Source organism: Eubalaena glacialis, chromosome 2 (genome assembly GCF_028564815.1).
Source record: "Eubalaena glacialis isolate mEubGla1 chromosome 2, mEubGla1.1.hap2.+ XY, whole genome shotgun sequence".
NCBI classification, from domain to species: domain Eukaryota; kingdom Metazoa; phylum Chordata; class Mammalia; order Artiodactyla; family Balaenidae; genus Eubalaena; species Eubalaena glacialis.
This window is the reverse complement of record NC_083717.1, coordinates 166,023,492-166,042,424: the sequence shown is the minus strand read 5'-3', so window position 1 is coordinate 166,042,424 and position 18,933 is coordinate 166,023,492. Positions and strand designations below refer to the sequence as shown.

General features: G+C 49.1%; 1 protein-coding gene across 1 annotated transcript in view; it reads left to right on the top strand.

Moving 5' to 3' along the window:
- DPF3 (double PHD fingers 3) overlaps positions 1-18,933 on the top strand; it is a 258,374-nt gene that overhangs the window by 122,108 nt on the left and 117,333 nt on the right. The window contains exon 3 of the mRNA XM_061182707.1: positions 8,644-8,751. Coding sequence (XP_061038690.1) covers positions 8,644-8,751 — 108 coding nt within the window. The remainder of the gene's footprint in view (positions 1-8,643; positions 8,752-18,933) is intronic.

Sequence of the window (18,933 nt, the reverse complement as noted above, 5' to 3'; positions counted from 1 at the left end):
TCGCGCCCGTCTCTGGAGTTCGTTTAAGTGGCGCTCTGAATCCCCTCTCCTTGCACGCCGCGAAACAAAGAGGCAAGAAAAAGTCTCCTGCCTCTTCGGCAGCTGCAGACTTTTTCTCGTGCACCCTCCCGGCTAGTTGTGGTGCGCTAGACCCTTCAGGCTGTGTTCACGCAGCCAACCCCAGTCCTCTCCCTGGGATCCGACTGAAGCCCGCGCCTCAGCTCCCAGCCCCCGCCCGCCCCGGCGGGTGAGCAGACAAGCCTCTCAGGCTGGTGAGTGCTGCTCGGCGCCGAGCCTCTGTGCGGGAATCTCTCCGTTTTTCCCTCTGCGTCCCTGTTGCTGTGGGATCCGCGCTGATAGCCGCGGCTCGCACCCGTCTCTGGAGCTCGTTTAGGCGGCGCTCTGAATCCCCTCTCCTTGCGCGCCGCGAAACAAAGAGGCAAGAAAAATTCTCTTGCCTCTTTGGCAGCCGCAGTCTTTTTCCCGGACTCCCTCCCGGCTAGCACCGAAGCCCGAGCCCCAGCTCCCAGGCCCCGCCCGCCCCGGCGGCTGAGCAGACAAGCCTCTCGGGCTGGTGAGTGCTGGTCGGCACCGCTCCTCTGTGCGGGAGTCTCCGCTTTGCCCTCCGCACCACTGTGGCTGCGCTCTCCTCCGTGGCTCCGAAGCTTCCCCCCTCTGCTACCCGCAGTCTCTGCCCACGAAGGGGCTTCCTAGTGTGTGGAAACCTTTCCTCCTTCACAGCTCCCTCCCACTGGTGCAGGTCCCGTCCCTATTCTTTTGTCTCTGTTATTTCTTTTTTCTTTTGCCCTACCCAAGTACGTGGGGATTTTCTTGCCTTTTGGGAGGTCTGACGTCTTCTGCCAGCGTTCAGTGGGTGTTCTGTAGGAGCAGTTCCACGTGTAGATGTATTTCTCATGTATCTGTGGGGAGGAAGGTGATCTCCGCGTCTTACTCTTCCGCCATCTTGCCCCTCCCCTCCCCTGCTATGTTTTTAAGTGTTCTAATATTTTCTTCTCCAGTGTCTAATCTGACATTAATTCCATCCAGTATGTTTTTAATCTCACACATTGTAGTTTTCATTTTTAGAAGTCAAATTGGAGTCTTTTAAAACAAACTGTTTTTAACTTTTAAACAAATGGAATACAAATAATAACTGTTTTAGTGTTCTTGCTGCTAATTCTAACATCAGTGTCAATTCTGGGTTGGTTTCAATTGATTTTTTCCCCCTCTCATTGTAGGTCATATTTTCTAGCTTCTTTACATGCCTTGTAATTTTTGATTGGATGTCCAACTTTGTGAATTTTACCTTGCTGGGTACGGTATATATTTTTTATTCCTGTAAATATTCTGGAACTTTGTTTTGGTTCACTGTCAAATTACTTGGAAACAATTTGATCTTTTCTTATCTTGCTTTTAAGATTTGTTAGGTGGAACTGGAGCAGTGCTTAGCCTAGGGCTAATTATTCCTCATTAGTGAGGCAAGACCATTCTGTGTACCCTACCCAGTACTCCATGAATCATGAGACTTTCCCAGTGTGCTTGTGGGAACAGACTATTCTCAGCCCCTTGTGCACACCAGGCACACCTCTGTTCTTACAGGTGGTTCTTTCCTCGGCATTGAGTAGATTCCTTATAAGCATGCGCTCATCGGTACTGAGCTGAATTCTTGAAGGGAACCCTTTGTGTATCTCCACAGTTCTTTCTCTGTGCCACTTTCTTCTGTTTACTATTCTTTTCCTTGAATTCTAGTCACCTTGGTCTTCCCAGACTCTCAGCGCTTTCTCTTCAATTCAGACTCAGGAAGTTGGCTGGGTTCTATCCATGTTCCTCCTCCCTGTGCTGCACTCTGGAAACTCTCTCAAGGAAGTAAGCTGGGGCAGTCATATGACTCATCTTGTTCATTTCCAGTATCTCAGGGATCATGGTCCTTCATTGCCCGATGGCCAGTGTCTTGAAAACTCTTGTTTCATTTTTTTCTCTGTCTTGGCTTCAGGTGGGAAGGTAAATCTGGTCCTTGGTAAACCATTTTAGCTAGAAGCAGATGTTTGCTTTTATATTTTAATTTAATTTAATATTATAAAATATTTACATGGTTCTAAAGTCAAATCTACAAAGCATGGTATATTCAGAGAGAGAGTCTAGCTCTATTCTATCTCTGTTCTTTTACCCTGTTCCTTTCCTCTTTCTAAAGGCAACTTTCTCTTCTTCTTGTTACTATTATTTTGTTTTTATTTTCCCTGTAACTTTTTAAAAAAATTAGTTTTTGGTTTATCTTTCCATTAAAAAACTCTATGCAAGCACACAACATATATGTATGTATATATATATATATGTGTATATCCCCATTTGTTAAAGAAATGATAGTACACTACGCATACTGCTCTCCATCTTGCTTTTTTCACTTAACAATATATCCCATTGCAGTGTATACTTCTCTCTCTCTCTCTCTCTCTCTCTCAATGGCTTCATTATAGTCAATTGTGTGGATATACTATTGTTTATTCAACTAGGACCTTATAGATGGACATTGGATTGTTTCTAGTCTTTTTCTAGTATTGAAAATACTACAATGAATGCATATTTTTATATTTTTTTATGTGAATCTGTGATGAAGATTCCTAGAAGTGGAATTGCTGGATCAAAGGGCAAATATGTATGGTTTTGCTAGATATGCCAAATTCTCTTTCATAGGGTTGTGCCATTTTGCGTTCTCACCGATGAGATGAGATTGGTAAGCATATCTCTAACAACAAAATATTTCAACAGCATAGCAGACTGCCTCATGGAAGGGTAAGGACTGGAATTCTTGAAACAGAGGCCAGGGTGGGGACTCTAGTCAAGGATATTGGAGAGGCAATTCTTGTATCAGGTAAGAGTCAGATCCAATAACATCTCAGCTCCCCCCCCCTCGCATTATAATGTTATTACTGAAAAAAATTCTTCTGATAAATTTAGAAAGCATGTCCTGGTAAGTATCTGATTCTCCACACATTTTATATGCCTTACTACAATACCAGGATGCATTTCTCCATGAGCAATTTTAGTTGGTGATGTGAGGAAAGGAAAAATGAATTCCACAAGAAGTGGCTGGATGGGGGCAGGTGGGTGGGCCAGGGGTTCTTTTTCTGTGAGCTTTGGTTTGGGGAGCTGCTTTCTCAAGGGCAGGGCTCTGCGTTTCAAGCCTCTTGCATGTGTACCAGCAACTCAGTAGGGAGTTAGATAGGATAGTGGAGAGATTTTGAGTGTGGGCTGGGGACTAGGCTATGCTTATGAGCTGTATGACCCTGCACCAGTTACTTAATCACTGCCCTCATCCTTTAAATGTCTTGTAGGCTTTTTGTCACAATGAGATAGCATTGAGTATAAGGTGCTAGCCTAGAGCAGAGTAAGAGCTCAGTAAATGTTAGCTACTGTTACTCTGTCAGCTTTTGAGTGTGATGGGACCAGTGAGGGGCTTGGGAACCTCTGGGCCAGAAGAAGCAGGCAGCATTATGGATTTGAGGTCTACCTTGCCAGGGCAGTCCTGGCACATGGGACACTGAAATTGAATCTTAGAGAGAAGCTCACAGAGAAGAATGGGAGGGGAGGCAGGAAGGGGATGGTCGGGGAACCAGACAGAGAGCCACGCTGAGTGCTGTCACGTGGTGCCAAGTGCCCAGGACTCCAGACTTACAGGGAAGAGAAGAGGCACTGTGGCCTGGGGTGGTTCAGGAATGCTTCACTGAAGAGGTGGTCCATGAGATCAGGGCAGCTCTTATATAAGCCAGGAGAAGAGAGGAGGACAGAGCACTAGGAAATGACGTGGCTATAAGTGCTTGGGAAATACATCTTCCCCGCTCCTCAAGCCCTACCCGGGGCTTATCACTCATCCCTCCAACTCTGCAGTTGGTCCAAATTGGCATCCTCAGACACAAACATTAATGGAACACCTATTATGTGCTGGGCCCTGGGGAAATAAATATGAGTAAGATTTGATCTTGTTCGAAGTTCCTTATGTGGGAGTTTTTCAAACTACAGTTGTCTTGGTGAATCTCTGTTATTCTGGTTCAGTAGGATTGGACTGGAACCAAACCATCTGCCCTTTTCAATAACTACTTCTGCAATTCTGATGCCCAGTGTTGGTGAAGAATCCCAGGCTCACGAGCAGGTGTAGTCACTGCCTCTTTCCTCCAACTCCCATTGCCCTCCAGTTCTTCGTCCTCTCCATAGGCTCTCCTTCAAACCCAAGCAGGTGGATGGGGTGGGTGGTTGGGATGCAGAGGACACCTGTTCACTCTTGGGACAGAGGGTGGACAAATTGGCATAAGTATATAACAGGAAGGTAGATTTTGATTCAAAATAAGGGCAAGGTGAAACTCTTTATCACAGTAAGAGTTGGCCAACAGTGGGACAGTCTGTCCTGTGAAGTAATGAGCTTTCTGTTGTGGGGAGCCTCGGGCCACCTCCCTGAGCTGCTGCAGGCAAAGCCCTTCTCTGGGTGGGCTTGAATGCCACTGCTCAGCTCTGGTCCGGGGAAGAGGAAGCCATTCTGTTTCTTCTTTACACATCTGTTCCCATCCCACTTCATCTTCTGAATTCTTAATGGCTCATGCTGTGTCTGTCAGAGATGCTCATAACACTCAGGATCCACCTGCCGAACGTAGGCCACGCATATAACAAGTGATTTGCCTGAAGTCTGCTGACTGCACAGGCACCGAGCTCATCCTGCTGATTTTTCCTATGAAGCCAGTTCTCCCACCAACCAGTGTGTGAGTTCCCATGTGGATGTGCGTGTGTGCATGTGCGTCCGTCATGCTTGTGCTTGCAACTAAGTGTACCTGGAGTTGCAGATCAAAGTAATAGCAAAGCAGTTTGCTCAGTGGGGTGTGTGAATGGAGGAGTTGCTGTGGCCTTGGTTACTGGGAGGATTGGTCCCCCCTCTTGTCTCCTGCCTCCCCCTTCCCCTCTTCCATATCCCCCCTAGCCCCAGGCTCCCTCCTTCAGGTTAATTTCCCCGGGCCGCAGCTGTGCCTCTATCCTCCTCCTCCCCCCTCCTCTTCCTCCCTCCTCTGTCTACCACACACATGGGCTTGAGTTATGTGCCTCCTGTTCTAATGAGATAAACAACATAACTCTCACAGGGCTCTGCTCATCCCTCTATAAGTGGAACTCCAGGGCTGAACGTGTTGGCCCTGTAAAGGCACCCTGGTGCCTGTCAGCCCAGGGAGGAGGGCAAAGAAGGGGGCGAGAGCCCTGAGAGAGTTCTTGGGGCCATTTGCTTGTTGATACGAGTTGAAGCAGACATCAAAGGGAGGCCTGTTTCCACCCTTGTGGCTAAAGGAGCAAAGAGCAGCCTTGTCATGTCACGTGGGCAGAGAGTCCAGGCTCGTCTAAGTCAGCTAATTCATGATAATTAATAACTGACATTTGTACAATGCTTCATGGTTATAAAGAGCTTCTTCTTGAATATAAGCTAATCCCCACAACAGTCCTTGTAAGGTAGGTATTATTACCGCCCTTATCTTACAGGCAAAGAGACAGGCTCAGATAGGTGTGGTGAGATTTCCAAGGTAACAGGGAATGGGGGTATGAGGACTCGTGCTTGTCCTCCGCACTGTGGAGCTTCTCCAATCTACCAGAGAAGGTTAAAGAATGAAATAAAGACAATCCCTTCTTCTGGACATTCAAACTACTTACTAAAATGGACTCTCCTGGGAGAGTGGACCTGCAGCCACAAGCTGAGTGGCCCCAGGCAGCTGACCAACAAGTGTGGTGACCGCAGTCTCAGGGAGGGTGGAGGACTTGGACAAGTGCTGACAGTTTTGACCTCTTGTCACTTAGACCTTTTGCGTATGCTGGTCTGGACCAGTTCCTTCTCACTAACCTGCTTTTGGTCAGGTTGGAAATACCATGAAACAGTGTGTGGGGCAAGAAAGAGCCTAAGGCACAGAGACTCCCATCTTGGTATGGGTGGGGTGGGTTCTGTGCTCCGTTCTAGGGGTCCTTCCTGGATGGTTTGGATGTGGATGGAGGAGTCTCCTGGAGCCAGGAACAGCAGGGGCTAAGGGTCATTCACTTCCCGCGTTTCTGAGGCTGCTTCAGTTCTGGTTGAATTTATTTGATAAGTATTTCTTGATATGCCTGCCAGGCACTGTGCTAAGCATTGGGGATACTTGAGGTGGACATGGTTCCTGCCACCCTGGATCTTATAAAACCAGTGGAGATGACAGTCTAGTAAGCAGGCAGGTAATGACAGTGGCTTGGGAAAAATACAGGGAACCTTGGGAATCTACTGGAAAAACCATTAGACTAGTCTTGGTACATCAGAGAGAACATCCAGCCAGTAACTAGATGATGCTTAGACATCCAGAGGTTCTTTGTCAGCTATGGTAACAATCTATAGAGTTCTTAAAAAGAAAAGAGTTGCTCAATTCCCCCGCCCACCTACATTTGGATTGGGTAGCTCTGGCATGGATTTGGGGCATTGGTGTTAATAAGAAGTCCTCCAGGTGATTTTGGCTTCAGCCTGGATTAAGAATTGCTAATCCAAGATAAGTGGGATTATGGGACGAGTTCTGGGATATGGAGCAACAGGCCAGCCCTTGTACTTGGCCTTCTCTGGGATCCTGGGGAACACCAGCCCCAGAAGTGGCCAAAACATCTGGAAGGGACTCTGACTCAATGTCCCCATTCAGGAATTATGGGGTGAGAGGTGACACGGCCCTGGAGTGAACCACACCAGAAACATCAAACTATTCCCAGTGATGCCTTCCCTCAAACAGAGGTCAAAACTGGACCTCATATGGGAGCGAGACCAAGCTTATTTTCTGGATTCATTGTGTCTTCTATAAATCAGTCACAAGTCTGGTCCTCAGGGCTCAAGGCGCTCAGAGCTTCAGGATCCTCCTACTGTGCAGAAGACCTTACAGTTATCAACAAAGTCAAGTATTAGAATGACTCTAGGACATGATGAGCCCTTAGCTCATAACATCAGAGATATTTCTGGAGCCTGTAGGCTTTATCACCCTTGATGGTTTCTAAGAATCAAAGGGGGAAGGGTCAGAACCTCCAGCTTGTTCACAGCCTAGCAACCTGTGGGAGCAGCTGTGTGATTAAAAACGAAACTTAGCACATAAAAGAATTGGAAAATTTTGTTTCCTTTAATGCTGGAATAGTTGCCTCTGCTTTGGACCCAAATCTATGCATGGGTAGAGATGACAAGTACAAATGAAAAATGAATGAATGGATGTGTAGCAATGAAACTTTTGTAGGTTTTTCTCTGAAAAATGCAAAAGTGAAGCCGGTTTTTCTTTTAACTTTTAAAACCCCCAAAATGGAAGACAGCAGATGGGAATAGGGTCCTGATGTTTTCTACTCATGGTCCTAGGCCTAGGAAGTGCCCCTCTCATGGGAGGCTGCCTGTCTCTAACAGCTGTCACATGCCATGTTTACTACAGAAGACCGAGTTGTGACTTCCATGAAAGTGAACTGGAACATATTCTTCCATTCACTCACTCACTCACTCACTCATTCTGCAAATGTTTAGTTTGATTCTCCTCTGTGTCAGCCACAGTTCTGGTTCTGGGGATTCCGACGTGAACAGGACAAAGTCCCTGTCCTCACCAGGCTTTCACTCTAGCGGGGGTGGGTCAGTGGGCTTGCTGGTTTATTTTGGGGGTGCATTGAGCAGTCTTTTTAATCTGCAAACCGCCTAACCAGTCTTCAGCCCTCTTCCTCTCCCCTCAGCCTCCACCCCCTGCCCTTTTCTCTGGGAACAAACCAGGGTCTAGTGCAGGGAGCCCACATTCCTCCAAGGCCTCTGGCTGCCCAGCATATGCCCCAGGAGCCACGAGAGTGTTGTCTGTTGAGCAGGAAGGCTCCTCATGGGGTGCTCGGCATGACAGATGATGCTGGTGTGGAGCTTTCGTGTTAAAAGCCAAATCTAAATGGTGATTCTTGTTGGGAGACCGTGTGACACATAAGGCCAGCCACTGAACTCCTGCCCATTTTTTTTTTTGTAATGCCCAGGCAGGTGGGCAGGGCTGTACAGGTATGCTGGCTATGCAGGCATGGAGCCTGCTCACAGGAGCAGGCTTATATTCTGATGGAGGTTGCACAGGGCTCCCTTTGGCTTCAGCGAGCTGCCAGCAGCTATCAGTGGGTGGAAGAAGCCAGTGGGTAGGAGATCTAGCGCCTTGATCCTGTTTCCTTGAAATGTTTCCCAGCCAGGCTGTCCGTAGGTAGACAGAATGACTTGTGCTGCTCCATCGTGAAGGGAACCTGCTTGACCTGGACAGAGGGGCAGTTGATGGGCAGTAGCTGGATATGCACTGCCTTGGAAACACTGTGATGAGGGTAAATCTGGAAAAGTCCTTCTTGTGGTTTGGAGGTCCCTCTGATCTTCTCCCTAGGCCAAGAGAACAGAACTGATTTTGGTCACAGTGATGGCTCATTTTGGCATGTGTCTACTGAGGCAGCATGGTAGAGCAGACAGAGCAAGGGTCCTGGGGTCAGATGACCTAGATTCTGCCTGGGCTCTACCATCTACCAGCTGTGTGACCTTGACAAGTCACTTCACGTCTCTGGGCTTCACTTTCCTCACTGTGAATGAGAAGGTTAGATCCAGCCTGGAGCCTTTAATCTTTACACTGTCTCTGTCCACAGGCCTCGCCCCAGGCCAGCTGTACACGTACCCTGCCCGCTGCTGGCGTAAGAAGAGACGATTGCACCCACCTGAGGATCCGAAGCTGCGGCTGCTGGAAATAAAACCTGGTCAGTGCCCTGTGGAGCTTGGCTGGGCCAGCGATGGGAGAGGTCGGGGGTGCTGGGCTGGCTGAGGACAAGGTTGCTCTGCCGCTTTGTCCGTAGAGCTGAGTTTTCCAGGAGAGTGAGCGTGCCTACATGGCGCCCTCAGGAATAAACACATCCACGTGCCCCCAGCCTCACCGAGCTTCTCTCCCTCTAGGTGTTTCGGGCCTTCCCCTTCCTCTTGTCTCTCTCTTGCCACCCCAGGAGAGGAGAGCAAGCAGGCACAGTGTGGGAACAGGCTCAGGACGAATGACTTTCCCAACAGAGCCGAAGGAGCTGCAGCTCTTTTGGGCCAGGTGATACCTTCCCATGGCTTCAAGTAAGGAAAACTCGTCCCAGACTGTTTCAGAGGAGGACAGTGCACCATGTACCCTCTCCCACCCTTACTGGAAATGAGCTAATGGAGCATCTTACACGAGCGGGGCCAGTCACTAAAAATAGAACCCATCTTGGATATGGAAATGAAAGAGTTTGAGTTCAAAATTTGCCTCTAGGTGATGTTGATTGCTTTGTGGCCGTGCAGAAGGAATTGGTTAGTCTTCTTGACTACTGATCTGTTATTACACTTCTGAGCGGGTGGCAGTCTTCAGACCTTGTTGCAGCAAGGCCAAGTGATTGCCCTGGGTCCTTAGCTTTAAGGGAATGTCTGGTTTGGGGGATGCCAGAGCTGCGACATGACTCAGAGTGGTGGCAACAGTGCTGTTAAGTGGGGCAAGGGCAGAGCTGACATGCCCCCTCCCACTGTCACCAAACAACACAGGCCTGTCAAGGCCGGCTGCCTGGCAATGTTACCTCACTCCTGCCTTTCCACACTGGCTCCTTAGGCTGTGTTTTTTCTGCAAAATCTCTACTTAACAGTTCTTCGGGATGCTCTCTCACAGTTCCATTGTTAAGCATACTTCAGATTTTCACTCTAACTCACATTTCAGTTGTGCAAAAGTTTTATTTGTTAGGGGTGGGTGCTCCACCCAAGTTCTCAAATGGCCTTGCACAATTTACAGACCCTTGCAGACACTCCAGGGTGATAACTGGGGTTGTCCCAAACTCCCTGAGATGCAGGTTGTAGGAGAGCCAAGTCTCCTGGATCACGATTGTGAGCCACACGTGTCATTTTACATTTTCTAGTAGCCACATTTAAAAAAGGAAAAAGAAACAGGTGAAATTAATCTTAACAATAGATTCTATTTAACTTAACATATGAATAATATCATTTCAGCATGTAATCAGTATAAAAATTATGAACGAGGTATTTTACTTTTTTTGGTATTGTTTTTTAATTCCAGTGTGTATCTTTTAACACATTTCATTGCAAACTAGCCACATTTCAAGTGCCACACGTGGCTAGTGGTACCCATATTAGCCAGAGTGGTTCTAGAATTACACTCAAAGTGTAATCCAGTTAAGGATTACCTCATCACTCATCCATGCCACTTCCAAGAGACCAGGACCCAGACCACTTCCAGATCTGGGACAACAAAGGAGGAAGCCCATACCTCCAAAATAAATTGTTCTTATTGACAATCGTTTATGTTTAATAAAGAAACCGTAGATGGTGTGGAGTCATGCCATACGGACTTGTGGTCCGGCCACCTGTAAGTCTGCAAAACCAGTGTTTCTCAAACTTCAGTGTGCGTTCTGGGGATGCAGTCCTTGGGATCTGATAAAATGCAGATTCTAATTCAGCAGGTCTGGGGTGAGGACCAAGATTCTGCATCTCCACCAAGCTCCTAGGTGATGCCTGTGCTGCTGAGCTCCCCTTGACAGGCTCTAGGACTGCAGTTATGTCTGTGATTCTTGGAGCCTCCCTTGGGCTCTACCATCAGTAGAGTTCTCAGGGGAGAGAGTTCCCCTGACTTGTGAGAGACTGGGCACCGGCCTGGAGAGGAATTGTCTCAAGGCATGAGTTTCCTTCCATGTCAGACCTTTCTATGCATAATAAGGAGATGCCACAAGCAATTTGTCATGCCAACACCCGGTTTGTCCCTCCTGTCTTCCTTTGTGTCCCTGCCTGAGTCCAGCCAGTGGCGGGCAGCTTTCAGCAACAAAGGCCAGGGTTAAACGTGGCTTAGACTTGTCCTTGACCCCAGGTCTTCAGAGCTGAGAGATTTGTCAGGAAACCAGGTCAGGGCAAGGGGAGGGGGTGTCCACTCAGGAATCTGAGGGACCTTGGAGCAGGTCTGAGGGCAGGGCTGCAGAACTGTCCCCTTCTTGTTCAGCCCCCGCCCAGCACAGAGCTCATCTATGACATCACGGGGTGGGGAGTGGGGAGCCCATCGTGGCTGCTGTGAAGTCGTTTGTTCCTGGGCTAAACTATACACTGATGGAGTCCTCCCTAGGCCTGCAGTCCTCATCCCATCGCCCTCACTGTGAATATGCCATCCTGCCTATGTTTCTTTACTACTTGCTGAAAATAAAAATGTGTCTGTGTGTGGGTGGGATGAGGATGAGAGCTGGGGCGAGCTCTTTGGAATTTGAAAGCATTCTCAACGTCCCTGGACCTATGTGTTTCTCACGCCTGACATCACCCCTCCGATCAGTCCTGAATAAACATCTTGCAAACCTCCCACTTGCCTGGGCATCTGAAGGACAACACACGCAACATTATTTCTCTCCGCTGACTGACAACGGAGTTCAGCATTCTCTGCAGCTTGCACCTGGTTGCAGAGGCGCATGCAAGGTGTTTCAGGGCACAGCCATCACAATTCAGGCAACGTGAAGAGGGGCAGGAGCCTGGTGCCAGAGAGGGGCCTCCCCTGGACCATTCCCCCAAGAATGGAGCTCTGTCCTTGCAAAGGGGAAGCTGAGCTGGCAGGAGAGAAAGGTGGATAGTAAATATCCACCAGAAGGCCCTGAAGCTGGGCAGATGTTGGGCAAAAGCCAGCTGATTAAAAAAGAGCCTTTAACTTCACCTTTTTTTTTTGAATGAGGAAAAAGGGCTGGGAACAAACTTTTACTTGTGTCCTTCTGGGTTAAATTCTCAGATAGTCTGCTTCGATCAATTTAACATATTCTGACCCCAGACCTTTTGGTCCCTGTGGTCTGGAGCAGATTTTATCTTTGTTTTAGAGGTTGGGAAACTGTGGCACTGAATTAGGAAGTTAATTTCCCAAGGGGATATCAGTGGTGAAGCCAAGGAAAAGAACCCTATGGGGGAACCTGTTGGAACTGGCGCCATGTTGCCCCAGGACTCAACACGCACATTCATCCTGGTGTCTCAGACCTGTAGGGCTCCCGGAATGTACCTGAGGCCTTGTAATGCCCTTCCGCTCCGGGACACTTGGGGAGCAGCCTGGCTCTTTGCCACCCTTGCCAAATTCCAGGGGTGATGGGAAGGAAGGCAGCCAGGAATAGGGTTCTGGTTCTTTCTCTTGGTTTTTTTTTGGCAGCCACTCAGTGACTAGGCATGAATGACCAGGATAATCACCACCCTACCACATGCTGGGGGAACATGAACAGTCAGGCAGGGACCCTCAGGGGATGGTAGGCTAGGGTACGGCCCCAAAGCAGAGGGTGCCATAGCTGGCCAACAAGCAAGTCCCAGGGGCCCTCGGAGGGGTGCCCCCCAAGGGGGCGGTCCAGGCAGAGGCCTGAGTCCCACCTGTGAGGGCAGCGGTGGAGAGGCCTGCTTTGCCTGCCTGGGGTGCTGTCCCTGCCGCACTGAACTGCCAGAACTCTACAGATGGGAGCAGGCTGTGGCCAACTTCCCCAGCTTTTGAAAATCCTGCATCTTAATTAGTTCCCTACTGCTTCTGTACATGGCCCACATTTTAATAATCTCCGGGCTCCTTCCACCGTTTTCTCTCTGATGTTCGGCGCGATTTCTCTTCTCCTCGAGACAGTCCCCTCGACTCCTCCAGCCCTCCCAGCCCGGGAACAACTTACAGAACGCCGCCGATGTGCCAAGCATGTAGCCTGAGATTGATGGGCCTGTCAGCTGGCTCCCTCTGCCCCCGCCTCCCCGTCTCCCGTGTGCTCCTCACAGGGATGAGCCGGGTGGGGTGGGCGAGACTGGGGGAGGTGGGGGAAGGGACCCGTGGAGCCCCCAGCCAGGTGTGAGCCAACGGACAACGTGACCGTCCCCTGGCCCACAGAGGAGTCTGGCTGTGTCCTTCCGAGGGGGAAGGACGCTGAGCTCCCACCCCATATGTCAGTGCTTATCTGTCTCTGCGAGGGGGTTCCTTGAGCGTGGTACGGCGGGGAGAATGGATGCCTTCGAGTGCATCAGGGGGAAATGACCAGTCATTTATCTCTTTCCTGCAGTGTCAGAGCTGCAGCCATCCATCCTGGAGGCCGGCAGCAGCAGCTTTTTCACAGCTCTTGTTGGCCTCGTGAGCTGGAGAGAGGTGGGCAGACCACTCCGGCCCCTGCTTCGTGCCCTCCTGGCAGTCTGGGGGAAGGTGCTGGGTCCGGGGGCCTGGGCCTGGGCCTGTGACACTGCTCGAGTCTCGCAGGGCTCTGGGAGCCTGGGCTGGCCCAGGAAATGGGCGGCAGCTGGGAGTCGGCTGGGTGGCGGCGTGCACAGCTGCTGCAGAGTTTCCATGGCTGGGTTTTTCAGTTGGACCTGGGGGAGCCACGTTTAGAGCATAGGTTGTAAGGCTGTCGCCCTGTTACACCAGGGCCTGTTCACTTGTGTCTCTCCCTGCTGGAAGGCGCACATTTTGAGTGCAGAGGCCCACCCAATCCTTCATCTGTATCCCCAACACCCAGCACCGGACGTGGCACATAGTAGGTGGACAGCAAAGATTTATGAAAGGGCTGAAGGAAAGAAAAGTGCCTGGTGTCTGGTCTCAAGCTTGAAGAACGTGGCTTAGCTCTCATCGTGCCCGTTGCACAGGTGAGGGAGATTGAGTGGGAGAGGAGGAGCCTTCGGCAGCTGACTTGGCCTCCCCATCTAGCACCCAGCCTGGCCTGTGGGGCCTGTCCCAGCTTTGCCATCTTGCCTCTCTTTGGTTTTAGCCCATAGGGGCCTTCATTATGTCGAACAGCTGTGCTCTGCAGGAGAAAAGGCCTCAAATAGGAATCACAAGACCTGGGTTCAAGTCCAGACCTCTCCACCCACTGGCTGTGTGATTTGGCGCAGTCACTTACCCACTCTGGCCTTGATTCTTCATCTGAAATGCAGATCATGGCAGCTGCTCTGCTTGTTTCCCGGGGTTGTTCTGGGGGTCCAGTGGGAGGGTGGAGCTGGAGGACTTGGCAAGTGTGAGGAGGCACCCTGATGCCACCTCCACGCAGCGCTGCTAGGTGGGCCGAGGGGGCCTCAGCTGACCCTGTTCTGTCCCCAGCACGTGCTCACTGCAGGCAGCTCACTGCCCAGCTGGAAGAGTGTGTGCTGTCTGGCCAGAATGGGAACACAGTCTGTCTTAGAGTCTTTTAAAAGCCCGAGTCTAGTATCTTCTATACTGAGGAGAAAAGACCTGGCGTCTGACTGTGGGATCTACCTTTCCCAGAACCACAGCTTGCCCAAGCTCACCCCTTGTGTCCCAGAGCTGAGTCCTCTCGCATACATTGTCCAGAGCACAGGGATAAACTTGGAAGGCTTCCTCTCTGTTTTACTAACGCCTGTCATCCCATGGTGCTGGGCCAGGCCTGTCTGGCTGGGTCTTTTCTCCTGCCCTTGGCCTAGGCTGATCTGCCTTCTTCTCTGAGAACCGCTCCTCTGTGGACTTGCTCCGGTATGGCTCTGTACCTTTGCCCCTTGGCACTGGGCACCCAGCCTCCTTCACTGTGTGGGGATGCCCCCTGCTCAGGGGCCAGGGGCCTGCCCTCTGGCTGTATCTAGCAACCAGGACACAGGCACCGTGAGGACAGGGCCCTCTCCTAAGCACCGGCTCGTTGGCGGGGCTCCACACCTACTGCAGTCACTCCTAACTAGTCTCCTCACTCCACCCTCACCTTCCTTCAGTTGACTTCACAGTGATCCTGTTAAAATATAGCCATCATCAACCTAAATGCCCACCGACTGACGAATGGATAAAGAAGATGTGGTACATATATACAATGGAATATTACTCAGCCATAAAAAGGTACAAAACTGGGTCATTTGTAGAGACGTGGATGGACCTAGAGACTGTCATACAGAGTGAAGGAAGTCAGAAAGGGAAAAACAAATATTGTATATTAACGCATATATGTGGAACCTAGAAAAATGGTACAGTTGAATCGGTTTGCAAGGCAGAAGTAGAGACACAGACGTAGAGAACAAACATACGGACACCAAGGGGGGAAAGTGGGCGGGGGGAGTAGTGGTGGTGGTGGGATGAATTGGGAGATTGGGCTTGACATATATACACTAATATGTATAAAACAGATAACTAAAAAGAACCTGATGTATAAAAAAATAATAAAATAAAATTAAAAAAAATATATAAGCATCATAATGTCACCCTTTGCTTGAAACTACCAATGGCTTCAGAATTAGAAGTCAGCATTCTTGCAATGGCCTACACAGCCCTTCAAGACCCCGGAACTCTCTGAACTAGGCTCCTACCCTTTCCCTGGCTCACTGTGCTCTGGGCAGACAGGCCCCAGTTTCAGGGCCTTTGCGCAATGGCTCCTTTGCTTAGGACGTCCTTTCCTATTAGCCGCATGGCCCCCTTCCTGCTCCTTCAGGCTTGTGCTTTCCTGGCCACATCTAAAAGTGGAACCACCCTCCCATCACCCCTGATGCTCCAGCTTCCCCTCCTCTGCTCTGTTTGTCTCCAAAACATTGATTACCATCTGCCATACTATGGGTCTTGCTTGTTTATGTCTTGTTTCTCCCCCACTAGAATATAACTTCTATGAGGGCAAGAATTTCTGTCTCTTGTTCACAGTTGTGTCCTCAGCACCTAGAACAGAGCCTGGTACATAGTAAGTGCTCAATAATTATTTGTAAAATGAATGAGTAGAGCAAGGCCTCTTCCATGGGCCCCCCTGGAATTGGAGCAGCATCTCGACCTGTGAGCTGAGTCCCATCCTCAGCCTCCTCTGTCCTCTTAACTGCTCTAGACTTGGCTTCCTCGCTTGCATTCCCCCTGGGCCCATGCCCAGTTGCAGGGAGCTGTGTCTCACCATGTCTGATGGTCTGAGAGCGTCAGAAGGTGAGGAGTTTTGCTGAGAAGTGCAAGGAGAAGGAGACTTTAGAAGGGGAAAAGGGGGGGCTCGCATGAATTGAGCATCCCTCCCTGTGCAGACGCTGTATACCCATTATCTCATCTGGCCCTGTAAAAACACCGGGAAGTGGGCTTTGTTGTACAGATGAGGAGATCAAGGCCAAGTGTGCAGTGTAGGGTACAAGAGCTGAGAATTCACCCCACACAGCTTCTTGCACTTTCCAGCAATCTGTATTCCCTTGAACCATTTCGCCACTCAGTCCATCCCCACCGTCCTTCCACTCCCTCACCTTCCCACTAAGTTGTATCGACTTGGTCTGCTGACCAGCCCAGTGGTGAGCTTCCTTTGATAGTGTGGGTGTTTTTCTGTGTCTCAGGGGTGAGGGAATGCTTATCTATGGTGCCAAGCTCTGGGTGCTGCTTCCAGGGGCCCATCATTGCGTGTTGGCTTAGGGGTGAGTGGGTAGGCACAGCAGAGAGTGGGGACCACAGGGCTCTTGGGGCCATGATCAGTCCTCCTGTTGTGTGCATATCTTGGGCTTCTAAAAGAAGCAGTAACAAGGGCCTGCAGGGTGCAGCCTGGGTGATGGGTCCTCATTGTGAACCTCATCTATTTTGAGCTTTATGAATCACAAAGCAGGGAGTCAAACGCAGCCAAGAAAACGGCACCCCTGAGGAATGAGCAGCCGGATTCCTGGGCCTGCCACCGTCTCAGGAAATCAGGGCTTTGGTCCCCTCCAATCTCTTCCTCCGTAGGCTGAGCGATAACAATACCCCTCTCCTTCCCCATGAGCCCGAGAGTCTGTTGGGCATCAATGAAAAAAATGATTCTTAAGCTTCTTGCTCCTTGGTGTAAGTTGATGTATAAACCCAAGGAAATGTGATAAGATTAATAATAATAAGTGGCCAGAAGAGAAAACTGCACATTTGTATTTTTAAAGAAAAACTAGCGTCGGGTGGAAAAAGAAATCTGAACACTCGTGATGTAGCAGGAGGATTGTCTGCCATTGTCTGTGGGGTTTCTACCTCCTTTGCACCGTAACTCTATCTCTAGGCTCCTGCGTCAGAGAGCGCCCGTGATGGATGGACGGATGGATGTGCCTTGTCAGGGTGTTTCACCACCATCTCCCTGGGGGCAGTCTGTCTGTTGGCAGGCAGAGCGCAGCCTCCCCAAAGGTGGTATCTCTTGCAAACTCGACAGCTAACAGACAGCTCCTCTCTTTGTATACGTCCCCAAAGAAGAACTGTCTTAATCTGTTTTTTATATGGCATATTTTATTGTAATCCATATACGACTTGCAGGTTCCCAGTCCTCCATCCTGAGGCAAAAAATGCACGAGGAGTCAGAGGCTCCGTGAGCCTGTGACATCCAAGCGTTTGCATTTTTAAATGACCTGGGATTTAATTACTCACCGTGCTCCCATGTTGCACTTTCAGCCTCATCTTGCCTGCATCCTGTTAATGAGCTCAGTGGTTCCAACAACCCAGTGGAAGCCTTGCATTTGGTGCATTGGGTGGCAGGCTTGGGGCACCTGTGTCAAAAGCCTGTGGCTTTGATCTCCACCCGAGAGGATGGCTGCCCTGTCCACAGCCCTGGGGAGAAGCCATTGCTCTTCACTGGTGATTTTTTCTTTCTTTTTTTTTTTTTTTTTTGCTTTGCTTTTATTTGTGCTTTCCTTTCCTCCCTCCCTTCCTTCCTTCCTCCCTTCCTTCCTTCCTTCCTTCCTTCCTTCCTTCCTTCCTTCCTTCCAAGACTTTCTATGCTTCAATCCTTGTTTGTCTGAGAGGTTTTTTATTTGGAAACTGATTTGCTTCGGCTTGCACAGAAGCTGTCTCTGGTGTGATGGATCGTGCTGGAAGTCACCCAAGGAGTATCTCTGTTCCCAATTAGAAGTGCAGGCAGTGCTGCATACGGGGGCCCGGGGAGGTGGCTGGCTTGGGTGACAGCTGCTGCCGCTCCGGAGAGAGTACCGATCCGTGGGTTTGTATCCATGTGTATAAAATCAGGCTAATTTAAAGATGAATTATGTGTGTGTGTTTTAGACCATTTTCTTTTAATGTTAAGTGTTTGGTGGCTCCTGTCAGGTTATGCGGTCCCCAAATTTGTGCGAGGGTCAAAATGAATACGCTTTTAAAGAATTATTCAATCTTATATCCAGATGAGCTGTATTAGAATAAAACCGAATCAATGAAATCCCTAAGGGCTCCATAGGGAGCGTGTCTAGGACGTGCATTGTGCAAGAGCTTGGACCTGTTACCTTATTTTTCCTTCCCTCTGGGACCTCCTGTGGTCTGGAGCCAGAGAATGTACCCTCTGCTGCTTTGTTGGGAGGGCACTGGTTAGCCTGTCACTCTGACCTTGCAGGCTTTACCCATAGTGCTTTGAAACCAGGGTTTGCCAGGGATCAGCTAGAATGTTGTTCTGGAATGGTGCTCAGCCGGGTATCAAGTAGACAACACTAAGAGCATATTTAACGTCCTTCCATTTTTTAGAAGCAAAATCATAGCAAATGTTGCTTTTAATTCTGTAAGCCTGTAGTGTATAATACGGTAGCCACCAGCCACGTGTGGCCATGGAACACTTGAAATGCAGCTAATCTGAATTGAGATGCACTGTAAGTGTAAAATACTCACTAGATTTCAAAGACTTAATGTGAATAAAATAATGTAAAATGTCGCAATAATATAAAAATATTGATTACACATTGAAGTGATAATGTTTTGGATATGTTGGGTTAGATAAAATATATATTAAGATTAATTGTACCTGTTGCTCTTTACTTTTATTAATGTGGCTACTAAAAAGTTTAAAATTACATGAATGGCTTGCATTATATTTCTATTGGACAGCGTTGCTGTGCCATTAAATCAGAATCATTCAAACTTTGATAATAATAACATGTAGCATTTATAGGACACTGAGAACATCCCAGGCTATTTACTATATGATCTAATTTTGAATCTTGTTTTGAATAGAAAAAAAGCGAAGCAAAAATTGGTAAGCCTCCTTTTCCACTCTGTTTCTCACACTAGTTTTTGTGGGGATCTTTTC